The sequence below is a fragment of the Anas platyrhynchos genome, chromosome W (genome assembly GCF_047663525.1).
Source record: "Anas platyrhynchos isolate ZD024472 breed Pekin duck chromosome W, IASCAAS_PekinDuck_T2T, whole genome shotgun sequence".
Lineage (NCBI taxonomy): Eukaryota > Metazoa > Chordata > Aves > Anseriformes > Anatidae > Anas > Anas platyrhynchos.
Genome location: NC_092620.1, coordinates 8,751,943 through 8,777,540, shown reverse-complemented (window position 1 = coordinate 8,777,540; position 25,598 = coordinate 8,751,943). Strand labels below are relative to the sequence as shown.

At 40.9% G+C, this 25,598-nt stretch overlaps 1 protein-coding gene across 2 annotated transcripts in view; it reads left to right on the top strand.

Annotated features, from left to right (window-relative positions):
* The window catches only part of LOC101794833 (uncharacterized), a 228,103-nt gene that overhangs the window by 56,349 nt on the left and 146,156 nt on the right, over positions 1–25,598 (top strand). For both annotated transcript variants that reach the window (XM_072030618.1, XM_072030619.1), the window contains exon 4: positions 13,140–13,214. In XM_072030618.1, coding sequence (XP_071886719.1) covers positions 13,140–13,214 — 75 coding nt within the window. The remainder of the gene's footprint in view (positions 1–13,139; positions 13,215–25,598) is intronic.

Genomic DNA, 25,598 nt, shown 5'->3' with positions numbered 1-25,598 from the left:
ACCATCCCTGGGGGTGTTCAAGAAAAAAAAAAAGGGCACCACAGAATTTGTGGCTCCTGGTGTAGGCTGAGCTCAAAATGGCACTCTGGGAATCGCTTGGGTGGGTCCCTGTGTGGTCCCTTGAGGCTCATTTTTCCCTGCTGTTAAAAACGCTGAAAGCTGGGTTGCAGCAGAGCTCTGGAGAAATGAGAAATTGATGCCTGAGCAATATATTTTTGGCTGAAATGTGTGTGAACAACAAGCTGGAGCCAGGGATATTGCTAGGGAGGATGGAGGGAGCCTATGTGGCTGGAGCCATGGCATTCACCAGGTGCACCCAGCCCCCTCTGCCAGGATGTTAATTTATCCTGTCTTTTCAGAGAGGAAACTAAAGTCACTTATTTATCTTCAAAAACCCTTCATTTCGCAAAGGTGGTGTTACAATTCCTTACAAAACAAAAACAAACTCTTAACCAGAGTCAAGCCTTGTATTTATACGGAAATTTCCTGGCTTTGCTCTTGTGATATAATTATACTGCTGAAGGTTTGAGTCCCAAAGCCGCTGTTACAGTATACCAAAAAATACCCACGTGAAAGATGATACTGTTCAATCTGCAGTTGTATAATTACACCAGAAGAGTAACGCCAGTCACAGTCCTTTTAAAACATGTCCTTGAGCTATATATCTCTCTTGAAAGTTATTTGAGTACAACTAGTGTATATTTATTGATCGGCCATAATGGCACCAGCTTTAAAAGAAGTTGCTCCTAATTAATTCAGTTCTGGAATTACTTTGAAGGAACAAAATGCCACACTTACTTGGGTTTCTTCTTATAATTATTGGGAAGCTCCCCCCCCCCCCCTTTATTTTTTTTTTTTTGGTGAAAATTTAACAAATAAAGTAAACTTTTCTGTCTTTTCAGGATTTGCTTTCTTAACATCAATTATAAAACCTAACTTGGGGCCTCACTATTTTGCCAGTGCTTGCATTAGGAGCCTCTGTACTCTTGTCTCTTTGCTATGGCACAGGTGAGGGTAATGGATCAGCAGGCTTGGACCTCCTTCTGCAGATCTGTGGCTGTACCGCTCCGCTGGGCTCATTTAGGAAATGTGCCTTTCATGAGTACTGAGTGCAAGTGAGATGGATGGGGTTTTATAGCAGAAATATTGTAATGTTCCTATTCAGTGAGACCCAGCGCATCCGAGCTCTGCACTGAATTTGTTTTTAATCTCAGTTTTTTCAATTACAGAGCTAACACAGAATCGCTACTTTTAAAACCAAATGAAACAAAAACACCTTCTCTGTCCTGTCAAAAGCATTTTACAACATTTGAGCCCATCTCCCTGTTGTGAGATTTGCTGCTGGCAAAATTTTGTTTCCATATTACTTGCTTAATAGTGCAGGAAAAAAAGATAAGAGAGATCCATTCCTCATAGCGGAGATTCTTCTCCTCCTGATTCTACAATCAACACTCGCACATGTAGTATTGATCGTTATAAGTTTTAAAACAAGTACAAAGAACAGATATTTCAGTTCAGCTCTTCTTATGGACCACAGAAGTCAAATTTGTTCATTATGCTGAAGGATATTGGAATTAAGCTATATTGAAGTGGGAGGCTTTTAAGAAACAGCTGAGGATGCTCTAGTAGTTGTCTAGCTCTTCTGCGATGCAGACCCTAAAACACTGCTGTAGCAGAGCTGTGGTGTGTGGAAGGGCATATTTAAGCCTCTTTTCCTTGCCATTCATAGACCACACAGACACAGTCCACAGATTTCTTTGCATTTCTGCTTACTGTGTTTGAACTAGAAGCAAATTATAATGGTAATAGATTTCATGGTGAAAAACAGTGGAAATTTATCTGTACTTCAATCTTATTTGTACTTGAATAAAAATATATTTATTATAAGTAATTATCACTGTATTATTATTATATGGTATATGTAATGTTTTCTATCTATATATTATTTATAAAGTATTAATAATTGTATTTTAATCTGTATCTTATCTTAATCTGAGTTTTTGAGACAACAGATCAGAAAGTTAAGCCTGTTTTCAACAAAAAGCAGAGGGAAGATGAGGGAAGATGTACAACAGCTCTTCCAAACCAGAAAGGACTGACTTTAGTTCCACCCTTGAATGAGGAGCTGCACCTGTCCATTATATACTGTCAAGTACATTATATATTGATCTCTTCATTCTATTCTGTACTTTTGAGTTCCTCGTTTGATAAGTGGTAGCTTTGTCTGACCACAGCCAAGTGAACAATACCTTTAATCCTTTTCTTCATCTGGGACACAGAGGCAAGCAGGAAACTTTCCCAGCCTTACAGCCCATGATGTACACACAAGGAATCACCTAAAATTGGTGTGAGGAACCTAGTAGCTGGGTTAGGGGACATGGTCCATTTGTGCTGATAGAGCAGCTGTGGGATATGACTCAAACCCACATTGAAATTCCACTGAATATTTTATAGGTCATCAGCATGAAGCCATTTTGATGGAAATTTTTCTGCTAAGGCAATGATCAGCCACTTGAGAAACCCAGCAGTTATTTGGGTTCGAGCACACTTTGCAAGGTGAAGCTTCACCTCTTGCTTGAGATGGATAAACCCAAGGGAAAGGGGTGGACTCGCCCCATTGCAGTGATCATCTCACAGTCGGGATGGAAAGCGCTGCAGCTGCTAATTGCTTTCCTCAAAACCTTGTGCTGTTTGCCGACAAGCTCCTTGGCACACAGTCTGTGTGTTTGTTTAGGGGCAGACACAAGCAAATTAGCTTGGAAGTGCCGAGGCCTGATGCTATATTCATATTCCCATAGTGCCATTTATTCCTGTGGGAGCATGTGCAAATTAATTCTGGAGGCTGCTCACTTAAATGGTGCTAATTGCATCGGTCCTCTTGACAAGATACGTCTGCTGTCAGACGTCCAACGAGTTTCTTGCATTTGTGTGGGTGTGTTAGAGAGGGAGAGGCTATCGGAGAATCTTATAGTGTAGGTGTCTCTTGGAAAGAGGAGTCCTCACCAAGATTCAGGAGCTCCAAAAGGAACTTTGGATGGAGATTTAAAGACAGGCTAATGGGTCAGCCTGGAGATAAGACTGCTGAGATGTTCAGAAAAAAAATATTAATACATTTTTCTTTTTTTCACCGGGTTCAAAAGCACTTTAAGTACTTGGAAATCCCAGAACGCCCTGCATTTCCCTTGTCCTGACTTAAACAGGATAAGATGTTTCTTGGCTGTGCAATCAGCCCCTTCCCACTTTCTTTTTTTTTGAAACGAATGCATGTAAAATTGGTGACCTGTGACCATAAAATGAATTTAGCAGTTTTGCCCAAGAGGCTCCTTTTGATCTTTATTACAGAGCTCTTAGCAAAGGATGATATTTACGGGTTGTATCTGAACTAGGAACTGTAAATGTGGCCAGAAGCGTTCCTGGGCAATGTAATGCACTCATCTGTGCTGGTAAACTCGGAGAATGATGTCTGGTACATTTGGCCCAGGCCAGCTAATGCTCTGTCTGATGATTTGTAGGGCCCAGATGGGCACTTTTAGCATGCCAGGGACTGTTCACGGACAGCAGAGGCCTTGTTTTGCAGGCTAAATCCTTTTGCTAGCATAGACATGAACTTGAACATGCCATGGCCTCGGTGCATGTGACCGTGCTTGTTTTACTTGGATGAATGCAACTGTAGCATCTTTGATAGATGTCTAACTTGGGAACCGTGTGTCCTCAAGTTCCCCCTGTAATCAGAAGGGAACAGCTTTTTCAGGGGTAAATCAGGGCACCTAGTTTGGGTTTCTGCTCTGAATTGCCCTCTGAAGGAGCTGTGCTTCTCAGTCCCTGTAGAAGGAGTCAGAGAAGAACATCCTCCTGCCTGGGACCTTAAATGTGTGTGGCATGAATACACCCTGGGGTGTAATACCTACTAATAGCTGTAATACCTACTAATAGCTTTGCTTGCCCTCTGTGTGATATATGGCAGCTACTGAGCAGTGCAGGGCACTGAATGCATGGTTATTTGCACAGCCACATTTTCTGGCCGCTGTGCTGATAAAAAGAGAGGGAGTCAGGCTAAAGTTATGTGAGAGCAGATACCTGCACTCCCACCTCAATCACCTCTGATCCTGCTCTGCAGCCAGGGAAGTTTGTGAGCAGGGTGCTGGTGCTTATTTAGTCTGAATTACAAATATGGCAACCTCATCAGAGTCAGAATCAACGTAGGCACTATTTGAAGAGAAAAAGGCAGAATCCACCTTGGCTACAGCATCCACGAAGTGCTGATTTTCCTGGCATTGATGGACTTCAAACTCCGCAGTGTACTAGATACAGCATGGTTCCAGAAAGGAAGAATTACATTAGGCATTAAACTGCAAGGTGGAATCACATAATTGCTGTGGTGCTCTGTTTTACTTACACATTGCTGCAAATTATAATGTTAGTATAGAAGCAATTGCAGTATCATTACACTGCCAGTGCCGCCACTGCAATTGAAAGATATGCCAGTTTTTTTTTCCTTATGAATTTGTTTTCAAGGGTGGGTTGCACATTAAGGATCACTTCATTCGTTGGGAAGGAACATTTGACAATGAACATTTGCAAAAAGTCTTTAGTGCATATGGGCAGAGCGTGGAGGTATACTTTTAAAAGAAGTATTTTTAAAAGCGTTTAAAAAAAAAAAGAATTTTGAGGCTTCATAATACTCCATGCAGAGTGTTTTATAAAAGAAAAAAAAAAAGAGCAAATAAAAGTAGTGCTATAAATAGGAGTCATTTTTGTTATCAACTGACTGCGGGGAGTTAAGTGTTCTGGAGGAACTGCTGCACAGTGAACCAAGTAACTGAAGAGCAGAGCTAATGGGGTCTGGGAGAGCTCCACTGAGAAACTAGTTTCACGAAATCTCCTTAACTTTAAGAAGAATTTTGTCACTAGGCCCTTGTCCTTTAAGCTTGAGCTTTGATGGGAAAATTTCTTCCAATGCAGAAAAAAAAAATGCAATATTAACTACCAGAGAAAAATGAAGTTTGTTCTATGCAGCTAAGCTCTTTCCCCTTAAATCCTTCAAATCTCTCTTATGTTTAGCTCTGAAAAACACACAAGGTCCAGAATTCATCTTTGGACACTGGCCAAAGAAACGTTATCCTTTGCAAATATTTTGAGTTATGGTCTAAATTTTTGGAAGACAGCTTTTAATGAGGCTTATGAATTATGAATTATTTAATGAGGCCTGGATTTGCCAGGCTATTTCTTTAGCCATGGGTAGAATTTGTGGTGGGGTAAGATCTGTGTCAGAGGATAAAACAATTCAAATGTTTAAATTAGGTAGATCATGGTTTTTAGGAGAAAGTGGATGCTTTCTGCTGCAGAAATGGAAAAATGATGGAAAATGATGGAGATGCAGAGAGTGGCTAAATCTCTGGCAAAGCACTAGGCACTGCTGAAATTCTGGAATCCTAAAATTCTGGGTTTGGAAAAAAAAAAAAAAAGGAAACATGGCAATAAATAATGCTTGCTTTAACCTTCTTGTGTTTCTCTTCTCACCTCTGCTTTATTCTCGTGTAACTTGACAGTTACACGTGTTCAGCATTCATTATACACAAGTCCCTGGAGGAGTGCTTGGCAGCTGAGGGCTTGCTTATTCTTGAAAGAATAAAAATGAATTTGAAGAAACTGTTTAAAAAGTTTTGTCCTAAGGACAAAAGGACAGAGTGCTGGAAACTGGAGATTATGTTTAGTTCTTTGTACAGAAGGTTTCTCAATAGAAAACCCTGAGGGGCAGAAGGATCACAGCGTTCCTAGTCAAGGATCAGTGTAACAGGTGTGATACTGAGACTTCTGCAGCTCCCTCAGGAGGGGAGCGGAGGGGCAGGCGCTGAGCTCTGCTCTCTGGGGACAACGACAGGACCTGAGGGAACCAGGACCTGAGGGAATGGCATGGAGCTGGGACAGGGGAGGGTCAGGCTGGGGGTTAGGGAAAGGTTCTGCACCCAGAGGTGGTCAGGCACTGGGACAGGCTGCCCAGGGCAGTGGTCACAGCACCGAGCCTGGCAGAATTCAAGAATAGTTTGGACAGTGCTCTCAGACACATGGTCTGGTTATTTATTTATTTATTTATTGGGGTGGAGACCCAAAAGTTGGATTTGATGATCCCTGTGGGTCCTTTCCAGCTCGGATATTCTATGATCTATGACTTTAACCAAACTTTCAAAGGGAGGGAGTTGCCTTCTCAAGGATGTTGGATTTAGGGTTCTCAGCAGAGGGACAACCTCATGTCCTCCTAACGTGAGCTAGTCCAGAAGTGGAAAAAGGAAATATCATAAAGAAAAAATTGCCTTGCGCTTTAAATCTGTCTCAATGAAGCTTTAAGGGAGAGTTTAGTAGATTTAATAACCCACTGCAGTGCAAAATCATTTCTCCATTTGTGTGTTTGTAGACCTTAATGGGGCTTTGTGGTGAGCAAATTCTTTACCTTTCCCATTCCTTTCTTCCTTCTTTCTTCCTTTCTTTCTTTCTTTCTTTCTTTCTTTCTTTCTTTCTTTCTTTCTTTCTTCTTTCTTTCTTTCTTTCTTTCTTTCTTTCTTTCTTTCTTTCTTTTCCTTCCTTTCCTTCCTTCCTTCCTTCCTTCCTTCCTTCCTTCCTTCCTTCCTTCCTTCCTTCCTTCCTTCCTTCCTTCCTTCCTTCCTTCTTTCTTTCCTTCTTTCTTTCCTTCTTCTTTCTTCTTTCCTTCTTTCCTTCTTTCCTTCTTCCTTCTTTCTTTCCTTCTTTCTTTCCTTCTTTCTTTCCTTCCTTCTTTCTTTCCTTTCTTTCTTTCTTTCTTTCTTTCTTTCTTTCTTTCTTCTTTCTTTCTTCTTTCTTTCTTTCTTTCTTTCTTTCTTTCTTTCTTTCTTTCTTTCTTTCTTTCTTTCTTTCTTTCTTTCTTTCTTTCTTTCTCTTTCTTTCTCTTTCTTTCTCTTCTTTCTCTCTTTCTTTCTCTCTTTCTTTCTCTCTCTTCCTTCCTTCCTTCCTTCCTTCCTTCCTTCCTTCCTTCCTTCCTGCCTTCCTGCCTTCCTGCCTTCCTGCCTTCCCTTTCTTTCTTGCCTGCCTTTTCCTGCCTGCCTTCCATCTCTCTGTGACACTTTATCTTTCTCTCTGTTCCTTTCTGTTTTTCTTTCACTCTCTTTTTTTCTGTCCCTTTTCCTTGACTTTCCTTTGACATAACAAGGAGAGTTAAAACATCAGATCATTCACATTGTTCTTTCCTAAATTCTTAGCCCTATTATTACAGTTTCACGTCAATATGTTATTAATGCTAATTTAATGCTACTGAAAGTTTCTGAGCTGACATGCTCTGCTGACACATCTCTTACAGTGCATATACTCCGTACGGTGCACTGTCTCTTAATTTTAAAATATTTGACAGCTTTGGGATTTTTTCATGGGGCGTAACTTAAAGGATGATATATAAAAGTGAGGTTTAAATCACTCATTATCATCAAACAGATTTCAGTATGATTTGCTTAAAGAAAAGGGTGTTAGCTTCACTTTCAGGAAACAACACTCTGCTTCCTTGAACCAAGGAGCTCAGATGAACCAAGTCAGCATGTCCAGTGATGAGCAGGATTCAGAGGAAGATATCAACATCAAAATAAGTGGGACAGAGAGCCCCAGTTCCTTCAGGTTCTTAAGCATTTTTATGATGGGAGTTGCCTCACCTGTATTTAAATGTCTTAAATTAAAGTAAAAGAGATATATAAGCTCTGTTTGTATTCAGTGCAGAGAAGGACATTTCCAAAGAGTGTTGCAACCCACCTTAAGCCAGGTGTCCAAGACAGCTGTAGAGGGTGCTGAGACAGTTCAGAATAGGTAGAAGCTTTTCAGAGCCCAATGTATTGCATCATTTTTTGGTGCATTGGGTGCACAGGCACTGTGAGACTTGTCAGTATCTTTTGACAGGATTCATGAGACAGTTTCTGTAAGAAAGTGTCCCCAGTGCTTAGAAATGATTGAACGTCTTTTTGAAGGATATACAACATCCATTTCTCTTTGAGATTCAATTGTCACTATGACCACAATATTTTTCCCAATATTTTCTGTTGTTACTCTTTTGTACTTAAGACAGTCCTGCAGCAGGCATCCTCTATGCTAATATGACTCTGTTCCAGAGGACCTAGTAGGATGGAGTGAGGGAGGACAGGGATCAGGGTGGAAAAATAGAATTTTTTGTCAAGATCATCATCAGCCCTGGAACAGGGAAAGTGGAAAACCATTGTCCCTGAGTCAGCCTCAAGACTTGTGTGAGGCTGATTTGGATCCTCTGTTTTCTCACTGATGAGAGATCCACAAACAATTCTGAACAATTTGGAGTTTTCTGGAAAAAAAAAAAAAAGAAAAAAAAGGAAGGAGATGATCTCCAGCCATCCCAACAAAACATACTGTCATTGCTGGAAAGTGTGGACTACTGCAGTAGGAAAGTGTGGACTACTACAGGATAAGAGAAGAAAGATACCTGGGAAAAAATTTAGCTGTTGAGCACAACACTAATTATGGGCCTTTAAAATGATGATAATGTATTTCTAATTCAAAAAGTTATTCAAATGTCTAGTTATAGACCGGTTTACCTGATTCAGTCACAAAAAAAAAAAAAAAAAAAAAAAAGAATAATAGTTGACGTGGAAGCCGGTGAATAAAGTATTACAGATGAGAATTATTATGTATCCCTATTCAGGGATTATATTTTTATGAGAAGGAGGTCATCTCTAAGAAAACTCATTTCTTTCTGCGAGGAGTTATGGTTTGGTTGATATGGTAACTACCCAGATATAATATATTTGTTCTTAGGCATTGTTACTGCCTACTGAATGACATTTGCATTAAAAAGTAACACTATACAGTGGATTAAGAACTGACTGAACTCATGTAGCAGGTATCAGTGGAAAGGCATCATTTCTAGTGCAAATGTAAAAGGGATATATAGAAGTTCTGGCGCTATTCCAAATTTCTGCGAACCCTATGGACATTAATATAAAATCTTTGTCATAATATTTGTGGATAGAGCAAAGGATTGATAGAATATTGCATAAGGCAGAGGACAAGGAAGTAATTTTAAGCAGTATGTATTTAAAAGCTACTGCAAAATTGTATTGCTTTGCTCCTGAAGGAAAACACCACGGCTGTAATTTTATTTTATGAAATACTTAACATGCATGGGAATCAAATTTTCTAAGGTAGCTAGAAAGGACATAACAATGACCAGTGGCTGAAAGCTCAGGTTACTTAGTTGTGTCTTCTCTTTTACAGAATGCTTAAATGCTTACAAATTAACAGAGGTGTAGCTGCAGTGCAGATTTTATTACTCTATTTGCCACTCATGTTGGGTGCTCACTGCTGCAAACCTTCTGAGGAATTCTCCAAACACCACAAGTGTTTGCCTGAAGCTTTGCCTGGCAATAGAAAAAGAATGGGTGTAAGCACTCTTCTTTAGTGCTAAAATCTTTATCAGGGATCTGGATGAAAGGCTCCAAAAGAAGGGAACAGCTTTTGCCATCCCTTTTCTCTCAGTGCACCCCTGGACGTAGCACTGGGACCTGGTTTCCAGCTGGGACCAGTTGATTTACTTTCATTCTGGCACAGTCTTCCTTTGGACACAAGAAGCCGTGCTGCTAAGTTAGATGGTAAAGCACTAGCCTCTGATACGTCTGTATGAATTATTCTGTAGCTGGAAAGCGAGCATAGCAAATATTTTCTTTCCCTTGTGGATTATTTGTTCCTGTGCATTAGATATGGACAGGAAGGCAGTACAAGACATCTGTAAAATAAAGGCCAAAGTGAGGCCACAGTTGTTTAAGAGGTAATAAGAGATTTAAAGGACAAAGTTATAAGAAGAAAATTGGCATTTCTATTTCTTTGTGGCAAGAGAGTTCTGCATCAAGGCCAAGCATATAGTTTTGCTGTATAGTCCTGGTTCAAATACAGGAGCTACAACCAGGAAGATTTTTCTAGCCTGTGCTTCCCTGCTAGGAAGCCATGGTTCTTTCTAATTGAACCTAGTGGAGGGTGTCTGATGTCATTAAAGATTGAAGTGATAATTAATGTATCTATAATTTAGCAGCATTAGTTCCCTGTTACACGAAGAGGTACCCCGCTGTGTTTGTGACTTGTTTTATTCTTCCTTCTGTATCTCTCTGAGGCAGCATAGGTGAATGGCATTTTTGTGATTTTATTTATTCCTTCCATTTGTTTACTCTTTATTTGGGAGAATTTTGCTCATTTTGGTTTCTTACTTTGCTTATTTTATTGCATAGCCATACATCTTCTAATTCTGTGACCAGGCCTCAGAAGTACTGTTTCCTGCACTGACTCAGTACCTGTAACCAAAAGAGCATTCGTTCTTAGCAAAAGCAGAATTCAAAGCATCGATTTAATATCTGCACAGGGCTTTTGATACTTCTAAGCAAATCTTTTGTCAGTACAGCTTGGTTTTGAATGGGAGAAGTGGCATCACTTTGGCTCTTGGAAGTCTTAATGGTTTCAAAGTTCTCCTAACAGAGGAGAGTTTTGCTATTGTGTTGGGAGGTTGTACAGGCCTCTGATGAAGAGGAAAAAAATGATGATTTCACCTGTCTAATGCAAAGATATAAGTAGTCTTGAATGAAGTATCCAGGTTTTCAATCCACTAGGTAAAATGGAGCACAAGAGATCTCTGGCTAAAATTTACATGAAATGACCCTGTGATCACTCAATATTGGTTCCCGGTAGTGGATGGTGCTGCATCCAGCTCTGGGGTCGCCAGGACAAGAAAGACGTGGATGTGTTAGAGCTGGTCTGTAGGGGTCTTTATCAGGCTTTGTAGTGATAGGACAAGTTGTAATGGTTTTAAACTGAAAGAGGGTGGTTTTATATTATATATAAGGAAGAAATTCTTTACTCAGAGGGTGATGAGGCCCTGACACAGGCTGCCCAGAGAAGCTGTGGATGCCCCATCCCTGGAGTGCTCAAGGCCAGGCTGGATGGGGCTTTGGGCAAGCTGGGCTGGTGGGAGGTGTCCCTGCCCATGGCAGGGGGTTGATATTAGGTGATCTTTAAGTCACTTAAAACCAAACCCATTCTGTGGTTCTGTGTGATGTGAAAAAAAGGTGACGGCTCTGAATTTTATTTGTAGAAGCAACAGCCCTGAAGGTAGCCCAAAGAAAATCTGCTTGCATGATTCTGCTTGGCAAAGAGATGTAGGCATAGAACCACAGAATGGGTTGGAAGGGACCTTACAGACCATGCTGGTGTTTCTCTCAAAAACATGCTGGTAGGAATTTGACTGAGGTGCTCTACAAGTACTGTGACAAACTCCTTGCCTATGTGAACTATGCAGCAGCAGATGCTTGGCTGAGTAAAGACACTTTTGTGCTGTGTTGATACAAAATTGTCCCAGTTCTAAACACCCTGGATAACACATGCTAGTAAGAGTGACTGCTCTGTGGTCTCCTTTGCTGCTGCAGCAAAGGGTGGCTGGATGTGTTCAACTGCTTTTTATTGCTGTGTTGGCTTTTGGGACTTCTGGCAATGGATTTTACAGTCTTCTTTGTTTCCATTGAGCTTAGCGTACCTCAGCTGCATCTGATAATCTGGCCCGTAAATTCATCAGCACAATGAAACAGGAAAAATATCTGATTTCATTGCTAGGCTTAACTAAACATTGTGGAATATCAGATTTTTTATTGGAAGTTGGAAAGCAGGAGGAGAAATGTAGGTTCTGCTGTCAACATCCTCAGACAAATCATTCTTACCTCAAAATTTTTATGTAGCTTCATGAACAGTTCAAGGTGAGCCTACTGAAGAAAGTCTTCAGAGAGCCCTGTGGGATTGTGTCCCACTGGTGAGGGCATTGCCTCTGCTGGGGTCACTCTTGCTTTGACTCCTGGCTCCGTGCTCTTTTGGAAGCAGCTAGCCCTTGCTGCTCCTTGACAAGCACAACAACTAAAGATACTGAAGGAATAATGTATGAAATATCAGGCGAAGATGATATTATGCAGCAAGACAAGTTTTGCAGCTGCAGAATATATATATATATATATATATATATATATATATATATATATTACGGTGTTTACAATTAGGCAAATGGAGGAATGGGGCTTAGTTTTCCTCACCTGGCTGCATTGAAATAAGAGAAAGGACATGAATGTGGGGCTGTGCATGCAGTGTGTAGTCAGAGGTTCATTTGTACATTCTCATTAAACCAATTCCTCGAGCTGGTTGTCCCCGTTGATTACAAGTGTGCAATTATCTATTGATCTGGGAAAACAAAACATAAATAAATGTTGCTTCAAAGATATGTCAGGAAAGAGGTGAATAGGTAGACAGTTCTCTGCAGAAAAGCATTTACCCACAGCTGTGATGACACTAATTGGGAGCATGAGAAATGACTGGGTATTTTCATGATTTCCTTTGGAGCCTGTGTATAGGGCTGAATGTTCTTCAAAGTTTTAGTCGTACTTAATAATGCTTTCTGCTTGAGCAAACTCAAGGAGAACAGACACATAAGAGTCATGGCCCTAGAGCAGTGTTGTCAGGGGAACCACGCACAATTCGGTAAGATACCTGAGAGTGGGCTTCACTTTGACACTGGCTTCTTATGGGACCTTTTCACGATCAAAGTCAGTTCATCATTCCGTGCTCCAGATTCTGCTTCCCATCTTCCTTCTGTTTTAGGTAGAGATTTATATATTTATGAGTAGGAGCTGTTCTATCTATCTGAAAAGTCTGAGCAGCACCCAAATATTAACTGGGTCTTGAGATGGGCCTTCTCACCAAATATGACAGTGGAATCATATTTTAAATATTCTTAATTTTTTTTTGTCTTCCATGAAGATTTATGGAGTAATGAAAGAAAGCCAAAGTAATGACCTAGCTGTGGGGAAGGCTCTGTTGGGCTTCTTGGCTGGCCGGTCAAGAAAAAAGTAGCTCAAAACCAGATGTAGTGTCTTTGGTCTCTTGCCTAGCCTGTGGTTAAGGGATAGGATAGGGAAAGGGAATTTAGGGCATGTAGAGAGAGACAGGGAACATAACTTTTGCAGTGGGACCGCATGGAAGTGTACAAATCCCAAGAAATCAGGTTCTGTTAGTTCCATATCTTGCAAAATGATGTATTTACCTGTGATAATTTTGTACTGGTTCTTTTGCTTTTTCAGATGTTCTGTGTCCAAACGTCCGTGTGGAAGGAGATCGATTCAAGCATACCAATGGAGACACTGATGAGATTCCAGGTAAAGAGACACACTTTTTGCGCTGTAAATTGGGGGTTGAAAAAATAGAATTATACATTTCTGGTGTGATGTTCTTATCTGTTACACAGTTTAGCTGTCATTTTTTTAATCTAACACATTCAGTGATGGAGAATTAGTCTAGAAACTGTAGGACTGGAAAAGAGTTATCTGACCATGGACAGAAAATTTATCATGAGCTTTTTTTTTTTTCTTTTTTTTTTGACATGGCAGAAAATTAAAAAGCTAGTGGATCTTAGAGTAGTGGATAGAGGAAAGTAACAAGCCTTGGAGATTTTTTATGTATTTATTTTTTTAATCACTCAACGTTTGGTGAGTTTGAATGTCCATTTATTTGGTCTCTGATTGTTGTGGGATGACCACGACCAATAGTAATTACCATTGATGATCAGGTTATACATAGGTATGTAAGAGAAAAACAAAAAGAAAGAGAGAGAAAGAAATTTACAAGAAGAACCAGCTCATCTGAAACACTGGTGAGAAATCAAGAGGAAAGCAGATTTGGTTTTCTGTGGGTTCTGATACATCCTTCCAGGCAGATGAAGGACTTAATTTGCCAGACATATGCAGGGGCTGTGCTTCTTTTCTACCCACCCAAGACTGTTTGAGCTGTTGGCAGAGAAAATCTGTGCAGCAAGGATGTGCTGTGAATATCTCTGATTGACCCAAAATCTGTGGTGAGAGGCAGGAGGCTCTTCTGCAGGTTGATTATGAGTCAAAATGGTAAAGGTCTGACAGCTCTGCTACACGTTAAGAGTTTTTTTCACTGGGGGACTTGCACTGCCTGCACAGAATATCAGTTCAACTGTGCTGTCTGTAGGCAGTTATTTTGGCTGCAGTCTGGCTTCACCTAGGCCTGTGATGATGTTGGGTGGTAGCACCTTTTCTGGTTGTCAGACGCAACCCCATAGTCCTCATACACCCAATCTCAACTGCTGTCCACTTCTAGGTCTTGTGTCAACTGTGTCAACTTATTCTGACAGTCCTACCGGGCTGTGCAAATGGTAGAGATATTCAACAGATAACCATACTAATTCTGAAGGAACCTGTTTGCGGTGGAAGTTGCAGCTCAAAATGAGTAGGAGGATTGTATCTCTCTCACAATATCATCTTCTATGTGATGCTTTCCAGAAGTCTGGTGTTGCAAATGGCTGCCTATTTCTAGTCCGTGTTTATCAGAGTAGAATTTTAATTCATGTGCTAATTGATACACTCTGTGCTTTCATTTGATTTCAAAAGTAAATCTGATAGGAAGTGTAAAGGGCAAGCGTTCCACTTCAGGTCCAATGCAAGAGTATTGAGTACAGTGAGGTATACATTTTTATACACATGCACATTTATATATGTAGATAACTATACTCTTCTGCAAAGTTTCTGTCTTTTAACTGTAGACTAGTTCAGGTTGGAAGTAAACAATGGAAATCATCTGGTCCAACCTTCTGCTGGAAGTGAGACCTAACTTCAAGATCCTCTTTGAAATTAACAAGTTGTTTGGGGCCTTGTATAGTTGAGTTTTGAGTATCTTCAAAGACAGATTTTCCATGAGTCCCCTAGGCCCCTGTTCCAGTTTTGTTGCTATCACATTTTCTTTTTTTTTCCCCTAATATCTAATCAGAATTTTATTTGTTGCAAGGTGTCTGTTCTCCTGGTTGGACAGATAGCACGGTGCAGGCATTTACTGGACACAGCGTTCACCATTAAAGCACAAAGGCTCATCGTACTATGGAGTGGCTTAATAACAAGGTTATTGTAATATTTGACTAAAAATGGTCTAAAGGTCATTGTGCGGCTGCAGATGGATCAGTACGGGACCAAAATACTTACTTATACACTCCCTGCATGCACTGTGATAGTTTCAGAAGACTGCAGGCCCTTGAGTCCAATTCCAGCAGAATATCATTGCATTTTCTGAGCTGAAGTAATTGGAAAATTTCTGTTGGCTTAGACCACTGAATTTCCTTTTCTGAAATAAGGTGTTATGCTGGTAGTTGCTGCTGAAGGGCTTTTTTTGTGCTGCCCCAAAGAGGACTGTGCTGCAGTTCTGAGGAGCAGCTTTCCACCCACTACTCACACCTGTGAGAGCACTTCAGCTCTGGGGTTTCTGTGGATTCACCACTGACAGCACAGAGGGGAAGGCAGTTCCTCTGCCAACTAGTCCTCAACTATTAAAGGATTTGAAGTTAATACCTGTGTCTTCCACTCCTCTTGGAAACTTGATGAGAGCCAAAATTGGTACTTGCCTGCAGGCTCCTAGCATGGCAATTTGCAGCTGCATCCTGCACAAGCTTGTTTCTAGGCTGGCACAAAGTGGAGCCCCATAGGGTGGATGTTTCAGCTAACCTCATTTTAGGGTTCTGTTTAGGCTGTATTAAAAGGCTTCTCACAGCAAACACCTTTCCTCTTTCAGGCATGGATAAGGTGCGAGAACTGGAAGTAAGAAGGAGAAAAGTCCTTTCTTTTTTTTTTCTTTTTTTTTTTTTTTTTTCCTTAATTGATTGCAATGCAGCAGCACATGTCACAGGCAATTGTTTCACACAGAATATCACCAATGCCAGCCCTTTCCCATATACAATACTTACGTATACATAATAACACGACCAGCGACCTCTAAGTGTCTGATTGCAGTTAGCTGAATGTGAATTGAGTCACTTTGGATTAGCAAAAGTAAACATAAAGGCTAGATGATAGATGAGGTATAAAAGGACTTACTTTGTGCAATGAAGGGAGCAGGTGGTGTCACTGAGCAGTGGAAGATGTGTGGGATTTTGTTAGGGTTGAGGCTGAGGGTAGGGGCACAGCTGAGAGCATGGCCCAGGCACAACCCAGTGAATAACTGCATGAAAAAGGATGCTATGAGCTGGAAGAGAACCAGCAGACTAAAATGATATTTTCCCTTCAAAAGGCAGGTGCTTCTTTTCTTTAAAGAAACAGAACTAAGCTAATCTCATCTATCTGAACCTCAGCAAGCATTTGCCAGAGTATTGTATTGAAAATAATTGCTAAAATTAAAAAGGATAGATATTAATAAAAGATATAAAATGAGACAGAAACTGGCTAGCAGGGAAGTAATGATGGAGTTTCTAGGAAAGGGAATAACAAGCCCGAGGGCAGACAGTGATGGACCTCCTCAGGTCCAGTTTTAGGTCTAATCTTCTCTGTGAATATCCACAATATAAATTAGGATCAAGCTATCATGCAGGAGGAACTGGTTTGTCTCAAAAGCTTGGGATTTTTTCCAACTGAGTTGGGACCATTTGTTCAAAGGACATATTATGGGACTTAGGGATCAGGACCAGGAATCTGTGCCATAAACCCATATTTTTTGACGGCGTCTTAGCAGATGCTTGTAAGCCACAGAGCTGTACAGCTAGAGAAAAAGGCAATGGTCATTATTGGATAGGGTAAAGTAGGTCTTGTAGAGATAGGGAGGAATTCATGGGAATGGGCAGGGTTTTGGTTGCAATTTATCTAGAAGAGCGTGCTTAGACTTCTTTGGTCAGGAAAGATGGGTTTGGTCTCAAGAAACTAATATTGTGTTCAGGAGCCAGAGAGCCTATTTTCAACAGGAGATTACAAAACTGTAACATGCAGGTGGAAGGGGGAGATATGATTGTCTTCCACAAATAGATCAGGGGAATAGCTGGAGGGAGATAGGGGAATCACTCAAGCTAAAGGACAAAGAGTATCATAAAAAATGGGTATCAGCTGTTTAAGAAATACATTCAGGTAAGGCATTAGAAGAAGGCTTCAGACTGTCAGAGATACAAAGTCCTGGAACCAGCTGTGAAGTAATAGTAATGGAGACAAACAGCAATGGACAGGGCTACTTCTCATAGCAGAAGGCTGTACGCTGACCCTCTGGTATCACAACATTTAAATGAAAAATCACAAGCTGTAGCATCCAATGATGGTTGCCACAGTGAAACATGATTGCATGAGGTAAGGATATATAGGCAGCTTTACTGTACTACTGATACAAATTTTGGCAGTGAAGTGAAGCAGCATCTGCTGAGCAGTTCACAACACGTAAATTCTGAATATAAATGTTTCTGCACGCATTAGGAATCACACTGGGAATTTTGCAAGAAAGAGAGAAATCTGGTTAGGATACCAGGATAAACACTGTTTCTCTTCCAGAAAGTCTGATATTTTAAAGCAATGCTTAATGATACTTAAAATGAATTTCTTTCAGCATCCTTGTGGGTACCATGAGTTTTTTTTTGTTTGTTTGTTTTTTTAATCAAGAAGGGAAAAGAAAACAGAAGAGGGTTTAACTCATCTGCCCTGAAATATACAAAATAAAACCACAGTTGTAATACTTAATCTCTCATATATTTCTATTGTTATTTTGGTCCATCACTGTTCAACAAGGGATCATAGCCTACTATGAATTGTGTCCAGGCAGGAAAACAATGATAACATTTTGCACCCTGAAGATGTACCCCTTGTGTAGTTTTATGAACCATTATATTACATTGAAACAACACATGAATTATCAAGCTACTGAAAAATGAATTATACTTCATGAGGTTTTAAAACTTCACATTTGAATTATTTGGTTATTAAAACAGACCTGCAGGACATGCGGGATTTGATTGCAGAAATCTGCATGATCCTAGATGTAAAAATGAGCTGAGCTCTGGTCTTCAGCATTGTCCACCAGAGGAGATAATGCTACTCAGCAGATGTCGGTTCCTATTTTCAGAGTGAATCTGCCACAGAAGTAAAGAATGACTTGCACATACATTTTTATAAAATGCAAGGAAAAATTAACCCTGGGGAGGGATGCTTCCAACCACTGCATAACATTATGCATCACATACAAGCCACACTGGATGGTGTTAATGGGGAAAGAAGGAAACATGAAAGCCCTGACTCTGTCTCCTAAGTAGTCACAAAGGCCGTGGTGTGAAGAACAGCAGACATTGCATTATGGGTTGTGCCACGGATTGACCTCAGCAATCTAACTCTCTTCCCAATCTCTGAAACCTTCATTCACAGATGAGCAAAATGCCAGCATATTTATGATCTCCGTGTTTTTCTGTTGCTCTATAAAAGACATTTGGGCATTCTACTATAGAGACACCGGCTGTAAAACTAGTAGCCTACAATTATAGCCTGTAATGGCTGTGTTTAACTGTCAGCATGTCTCCAGTGTCCTGTGGTTTGCCATACAGGGTCTGCATTCCAGAGATGCCAGTGACTAACCAGCTAATTATAATATTCCTGGGACTATTTATATTTTTTATATTAAAACGTGGTAGCAGGACAGAACTGGAACATCCAGGCTGTTGAATCTGCAGAAGGAGCACGTTAGATCCATGTCCCTCAGGGGGCAAAAGTGCTCTTGTCACAGCATGATGGGCATTTTGCCCTCCCTTTGCACTTGGTACACTGCATCATCCATCTCAAAGTCTCCTTGAGAATCCCCTGAGAGGAGAATGGTGAATCCAGGAATAGCTGCAGAGCTCTGTAGTGGATCATTGACTTCAGACAGTAGATGCACGCAGTTTTGCAGCAAACTTGAAGGTGGCGATTCATGTAGACACCAGCCACTCAATCCACAGTGGTGTAACCATATGTGCAAGACTGGATGTAGCTATGAGAGATGAGGGAGAAGGATGGAGCTTTCCTGTGCCAAGGTGCAGTCACATTGCTCTCACATTTTTCAATAAGCACCCATGAAGTAATGATAGAGTGGAGGAGGCCAGGAGCTTCTTCCTTCCTTCCTTCCTTCCTTCCTTCCTTCCTTCCTTCCTTCCTTCCTTCCTTCCTTCCTTCCTTCCTTCCTTCCTTCCTTCCTTCCTTCCTTCCTTCCTTCCTTCCTTCCTTCCTTCCTTCCTTCCTTCCTTCCTTCCTTCCTTCCTTCCTTCCTTCCTTCCTTCCTTCCTTCCTTCCTTCCTTCCTTCCTTCCTTCCTTCCTTCCTTCCTTCCTTCCTCTCAACTTTTCCTTCCCCCCTACTTTTCCAAGAAAGTTCCCCATATATAATTTGGTAAAGAGTGACCAGCATTGCCTTAAGTGCTAAAGATCATCCCTGGAGGTCTTCAAGAAATGTAGAACCCAGTAGCATGATATAGTGATGGACTTTAGTACTAGGTTAAAGGTTGGACCAGATAATCTTAGAGGGCTTTTCCAACCTGAATGCTTCTATTATTCTATGATCTCTGTTCTATACGAATGTGGAGAGGTGGATTTGAAGCCTGGCTCCTGAGACAAATGTATCTGACTATAGCTGCTGTGTCTCCATGAGAAGCAAGCAGGAAAAGCAGCAGTTGACATATTGTCCAAGTGTCAGTATTGTGTGAGCTGGAGAGACTGGATGGACTTATGTGGGCTAGATTCATCGTCTAGGCTGGTAGATGGGTTACCTGTGGAGGTAGTCTTAGGAAGTCATTTTCAGCTTTGCTTTTCAGGAGGCTATGGACTGTAAAATAGCTAATCTCAACAACATATCTGGGTTATCACACTTAAAAGAACTTTGAAGGTTTTCAGAAGTCACCAAATGACTCACCACTCACTGTTCAAGGACATTTTAGTACTCAGTAACTCCAAGAAAAGCAGCTCAGATAAGCAAATGATTGCCAATAAATCATCTGTGAGCTGTAGCTGTAGCTGCACCATGGCATGCCCAGTGTCCAGATCCCCCAGTTATCCAGGATGGGGACCTGTGGTGGTTTCACTTGGGCTTATGAACAAAAGCATCCTGCAGATTGTGCATCATAACACTGCCCCCAACAGAGCTGGGTTCAGGAATTTCTTGAATTAAAACCCCATGTTTTAAACTTTTTTTTTTCTTTTTTTTTTTTCTCCTAATACGTTCACAGTTGTAGCTACTTCCCAACATCATGGATCTCTAGGCATTGAATCTGCACTGGAGAAGGTAGCTCAGATTAGCTGCTCAAAGACATCAGGCAAAATGGAGAACAAATGATGAAATTACTTTAGGATTTGCTACTGCAGGAAGAAAACTGGAATATTTGGTAAAAACTGAGCAGTCCCCATGAAAACCTTTCTCTGGTCTGAATCCCAGCAGTAACAAATTTTGACTTCTGCATTCACATTAAATACTTACATGGGTTAACCATGCACAGAAATACGCACATGAAATATTCAGATACCTGCATATTTTAAAAATATCCATCCCCAAAGGTTGTAGGGTTTTTCTTGTTATTGTTGTTTTTAAACTAGTAACATTTGCTTTCTTCCAGAAGTCAAACAAGCCTGGGCTTTTTCTTACTGCAGTGTATTTGAGGTTGATAAAAGAGAAATAAATTCAATTTCTGCCTCTTCATAGCCCAAGAAGCAACCAATCCTTTGGCTATAAAAAGATTAATTGTTTGGAGAATGCTGAGGTACCTGCCAGATATTTCTCGGTCCAGATAGTTTTGATTAATCCTACTTCAGAAAGAGATTGCTGCAAAAGAAGGTACTGGAAAAAGAATCTCCTAGATTTGTCACTGCAAGTGTTTTGGCCATTGTGCACATAAGATGGGAAGAAGGTGTATATACAGTTTCAAGAACCTCCTCCTAATGCTTGGAAATAAATCAGCCTGTCTGATGCAAATGGTCTCCAATGACTGCTGTGGTCAGTTTTGAGATTACCTACAGGTTTAATCTATTTGGCACTAATCGTCTGGCACAAAGCAACCAGCACAGTCTCTTAGAAAGCAGTCCCTAGCTGCTGTCATATTAGGCCTTGCTCATAGCACCTAAAATTAACACGAGTACTTTTATTTTCATGAATAATCTGTTGATGAGGTTTTTGTGTAGCACAGAGAGTAGAACTGCAAGGAGAATTTAGCAGGTTATACCCTATTAAAATGGTTTTGATCATGTACCTTTCCACAGCCTGAAAACACTGGTAGTCTTTTGGGCAAGCAAACAGTAGGTAATGCTGAGTTCATCAGTCCTGCCACTCTCATATGCACTTATCTGCTGTTGCTCTTCTCACCTATATGCAAAGAGTTCTTCTAGGTCCAGTGTGCTGCCAGCAAAACCTTTATTCAAAGAAGTGTGGAGACCTCCCCTTCCTTCTGCTAACCCAAGTGGTTACCCTGTGGTTAGTCCATTTGATGGATTTCCAGAGGAACACAGGGCACCTCAGCTCCCAAGGAACTCAAAGGAGGGCTTCGAAATAGAGGAACTAATTAAAATCAGAACTTAATACAAATAGTCCTGCTAAGTTCAGCTGGTGCAAGCCTATCTGGCATACAAGGACATCAAAGGAATAATGAACCCCTGTTTAATCTTGTAAATCACTGGAGCAGGAAAGGAGCTGAAAGAGGGCCCATGGCAGTAAGCCAAATGTCCATCACCGAGAAAATGGAGAATGACTTCAACACAGAAAAGCCTTCAGCAACAAGGCGAAGAGCTCAGTGTCAAGACCAACTTTCAGTGTCATTCAGTATGCCACTTGCCCCTGTCCGAAAACAGAGGCAAACAGATAAGAGAGGATGAGTGGGCTGGTGTAGATAAACAGAACAGTGCATTGAATAAAGTGGCGTGTTATTAACATGGGATCAGGTGCTGAAATGTGCTGCCTTAGAGACAGCTGCCATAGACATGTATTTATTTCCTGCTCTTACAACAGGCCGAGGGTTAGATTCTACCAGGTGTGTCCATCTATAATCTGTGTATTCGCCTACTTATGACTTTGACCTCTTTCTTTCTCTCTAGTACTGCCTCTGTGGTCTCGTTTTCTTATTCATTTTATAACCCTCTTATCTTTCCTGAAAGGTTATCTTCCCCTTCCTGTGTGAGGATATGAAGTGATTGTTTCTGGTCCTTATTTTTTTGAGTAAAGCTTTAGGCTGATGTTTGCACAAAAGAGTAGCCCTGTAGTTCAGCCTAGTGACTGCCTGCTCACCTGCCTTGCTGCTTCACCGTGCTTGCTCCTTTTTGAAGTAAAACTCTGTGATATCCCTCAAACAATGTCCCTGCTTCTGGTAATCCCAGATGCAGACTGAAGCTCAAGCTGAGGTTGAGTTCATTTTGGCTTCTGCAAGGGACTGTTGTGGCTTGCTGCTTTGCTGGGCCAAACAAAAAGTAGAAATTGTCCCTTCCAGTGTCATGATGCATAGAAAGCAAACCAGGATCAGTAAAACAGCAGCCTGAGTGGTGGCAACAGGTATCAGGGTACATCTGTTTTATTATGGTTATAAACGGAGACCATCTAGGATATCTTCTAAGATACCTTCTGGAGTATCACCTGGAAGGTACTTGGCTTGCTGAAATAACTTCACTAGCTTCATGCTGTAAGAGCTGTTCCTCCTGCTTCAGCAGTGCCTCATTAGAAGCTTAATCTCTTACCTGCTCTTCCCAATGAGGCCGTATTAAAATTCCAGTGGATCTCATGGGAAGGGAGTCAGATCATCATGAAGTGCTGCTTAAATCTCAACTGTAGCATCTGTGGAAACAAAGGACACTTGGTTAATAGCAAGAACTTCTTTAAAACACCCTTGAGACCCTCTAATCTATAGGCTTTGGAGAATTGTATAGTTCCAAAATTCTCTTACAATCTGCTTTTAAATGTAGCAAATTAATTTTAAGGACTTGTGCAACCCATTTGCTCACCACACTGCTTCACTCAGGGTTTGTGGGCAGTGAGTAAATCTCTCTGGTTTACTCCTCAGGTGCAGTCCTTAATGCTCTGGGAATACATCAGATAACAGCTGCTGGATGCTTCTTTTGAATCAAACTGTTAAGCTGGGAATGCTGGATGTGGGATGAAATATCTGTGCAGAATGTAAGATACTGCTTTCTCTGTTTTTGCTGGAGAAGTGAAGTATAGGGGAATAAAACAGGGCCAGAAGATAGAGTTCTTATCCATTGTAAGTCTTTGGAAATCACTTAGTTGTTGACAGCCAGAAAGGTTTTCCAGGAAAAGACCTGAGGGTAATGGTGAATAAAAATTGGACACGAGCCAACAATGTGTTCTTGCAGCCCAGAAAGCCAACCATGTCCTGGGTTGCATCAAGAGCAGTGTGGCCAGCAGGTTGAGGGAGGTGATTCTAGCCAACTCAAACCATTGCATGATTCTGTAATAACATCAGTGCACAACATCTCCCCTCCTAAATACTACTTTTATTGCCCAGTGATTCGGGCACTGATGCACTGTTGTGGATATGGATAATTTTAACATAGAGGAAGAACTTTGGAGATGGAGAATTCAGTTATCCCTAAAAATATCCCTAATTATCTAAGGTTCTGTCAGCTCTTGCCAGAATTTCCTTTCCTGTGATGGAAGGAATGTCAGGAACAGCAAAAATGCTCTAGCAGATGATGGCTACTATAACAGTAACAGCAACACATGTTTAGTAAAGCAGTACATGTAGGTTTCCCCTTCAGTCTTTGGACACTTACTTCTGTCCCAGCCCTGGACTGAGACACATCTTCACTGTCCAGAAAGAACTATTTTCAGCCTAGAGCATTTTGGAAAACAAGGATGCCAAGGGTTTAGATACAGTAAAAGAAAAATTATAACTCTCATTTATACTCTGACTTCAGGTAGCTAATTGCCAGACACAGCTGGCTAAAAATACATCATTGAATTTCAGAATATGGCATGGTAGCTTTTTCCCTTTCCCTTTCCCTTTCCCTTTCCCTTTCCCTTTCCCTTTCCCTTTCCCTTTCCCTTTCCCTTTCCCTTTTCCCTTTTCCCTTTTCCCTTTTCCTGTACATATTAGCAGAATATAACTAGGGGAGGTAGCAAAAATGGCCACCGAAGGTGGTAATAATCTTGCAGACCATATTGGAGAAATTGAATGAGTGCGTTCAGGACCTACTGAACATGCAGGCTCTTCATTGTGAGCACAGGCAAACCATGTAAACTTAATTTTCACGAATGCAGAAATGTTAGGAAATAAAACTGATAAATTCTTGTATTTTCTGAAAGACTCCTAGGTGACACTATTCTTCCTAGGAATTCATACACTTCTCTACCAGAATGTTTACTGCCATTGACCTCTGCTAGTGAAAGTAACGTGCTGTCTTATCACAGGCACTACAGATTGCCATTTTCAGAAGTGTCAGAGGAACAGTAGCTGATGACAACCTCCCTTGACCTTGGCACTTGGCAGTACTCCATCAGTATCTAGACAAGGCTGATAATTCAGCTTGAAGTTTAACTAAGACCAGCGTATGGAGCATTTCCTGCAAACGCCACTTAGTCTTATATTAGTGCTTGTGGATGGAAATCCTCTGTGATAAATGTAGTCCAGACACATTACCTGAGGCTCCAATGCCCAGTGCCTTTCCAGATTCCTTTCTCACCTGATTTCCACATTGCCCACCAAAAACTTTTACAATTAGAAGTAGCCCGCTGAGCCCCCAACAAGTGTTACCTCGAGCTCCTTGGGAATGCAAAGCAGGAACCTTTTCTTAGAAAGTTTCTTTAGACAAAATAAGAAGCTAATGGCCCTGTCCTACTTTGAGAAGACTTTCCAAATGTGCACACTGTTATGTTTCTGGTTATTAAAACTTCTTGCTGTTGCTTTGGTTTTCTGAGTTTGGGTATTGTTTTTTCTTGTGACAATCCCCTGCCCCCTAATACAGATTCTTAATGGAATCAAGCAGAAATCCAGCTTGTGCTCAGGGGAACCAACTATGGCCCCTTCAGCCTGATCTTGAAATAATTACTATAAAAAAAAAAAAAAAAAGTGAGTCTGTGAGACAGAGCTCTTTGATCATCCTTTAGCCACGCTTTAGTGTGTGGCAGCGTGCAGTGTGGACATCCTTCCTGTAAAAGAGAATCTGTTGAAGGTTAGAGGTAGACGATGTAGAAATTGTCTAGTGCCAAGTTTTACCAATCTTTTCCCTGCAACAGGCAGCCTACTTTCTGATTCTGGGAAAATGAGCTGCTTCCTGTAAGGGGCTATTACTTGCAAGTAAAGATACATTCGGCTGATTTGATCAGTAGAGCAGTGCATAAGAAATTGCTTTTCAAGCCAAGTATGCTGTTAGGCATCTAGGCTTCTCTTTCAGGTCACTGTTTTAATTTTAATGTTAACGGGCTAGGGTGCACTGCTTTTCAGGAGACGTAATTAGGTTAGAGGGTTTCAGTGGCCCCATATTGTTTTAGTAGCCATAATGAAGTAGGAAGCTTATGATCAAAGAGTATTATTCATCTTATTAATTGTCATATTTATGGCATTACTGATTAAATAATTTATAAGCCATCTGGGAAACCATACCTGTCCTTTTACACACATAGGAAAAAAAAAAAAATCCTTTTCAAGCAAAGCACCTGAGAACAGAAAACTTCTCCCCTTTCATCCTGTGCTGGAGCATGGTGCAATGGCTCGGTAACAGAACCTTTGTCCTTGCTAATTCAGCTAGATATGTTTCTTCCTCTTCATTTTTGGAGA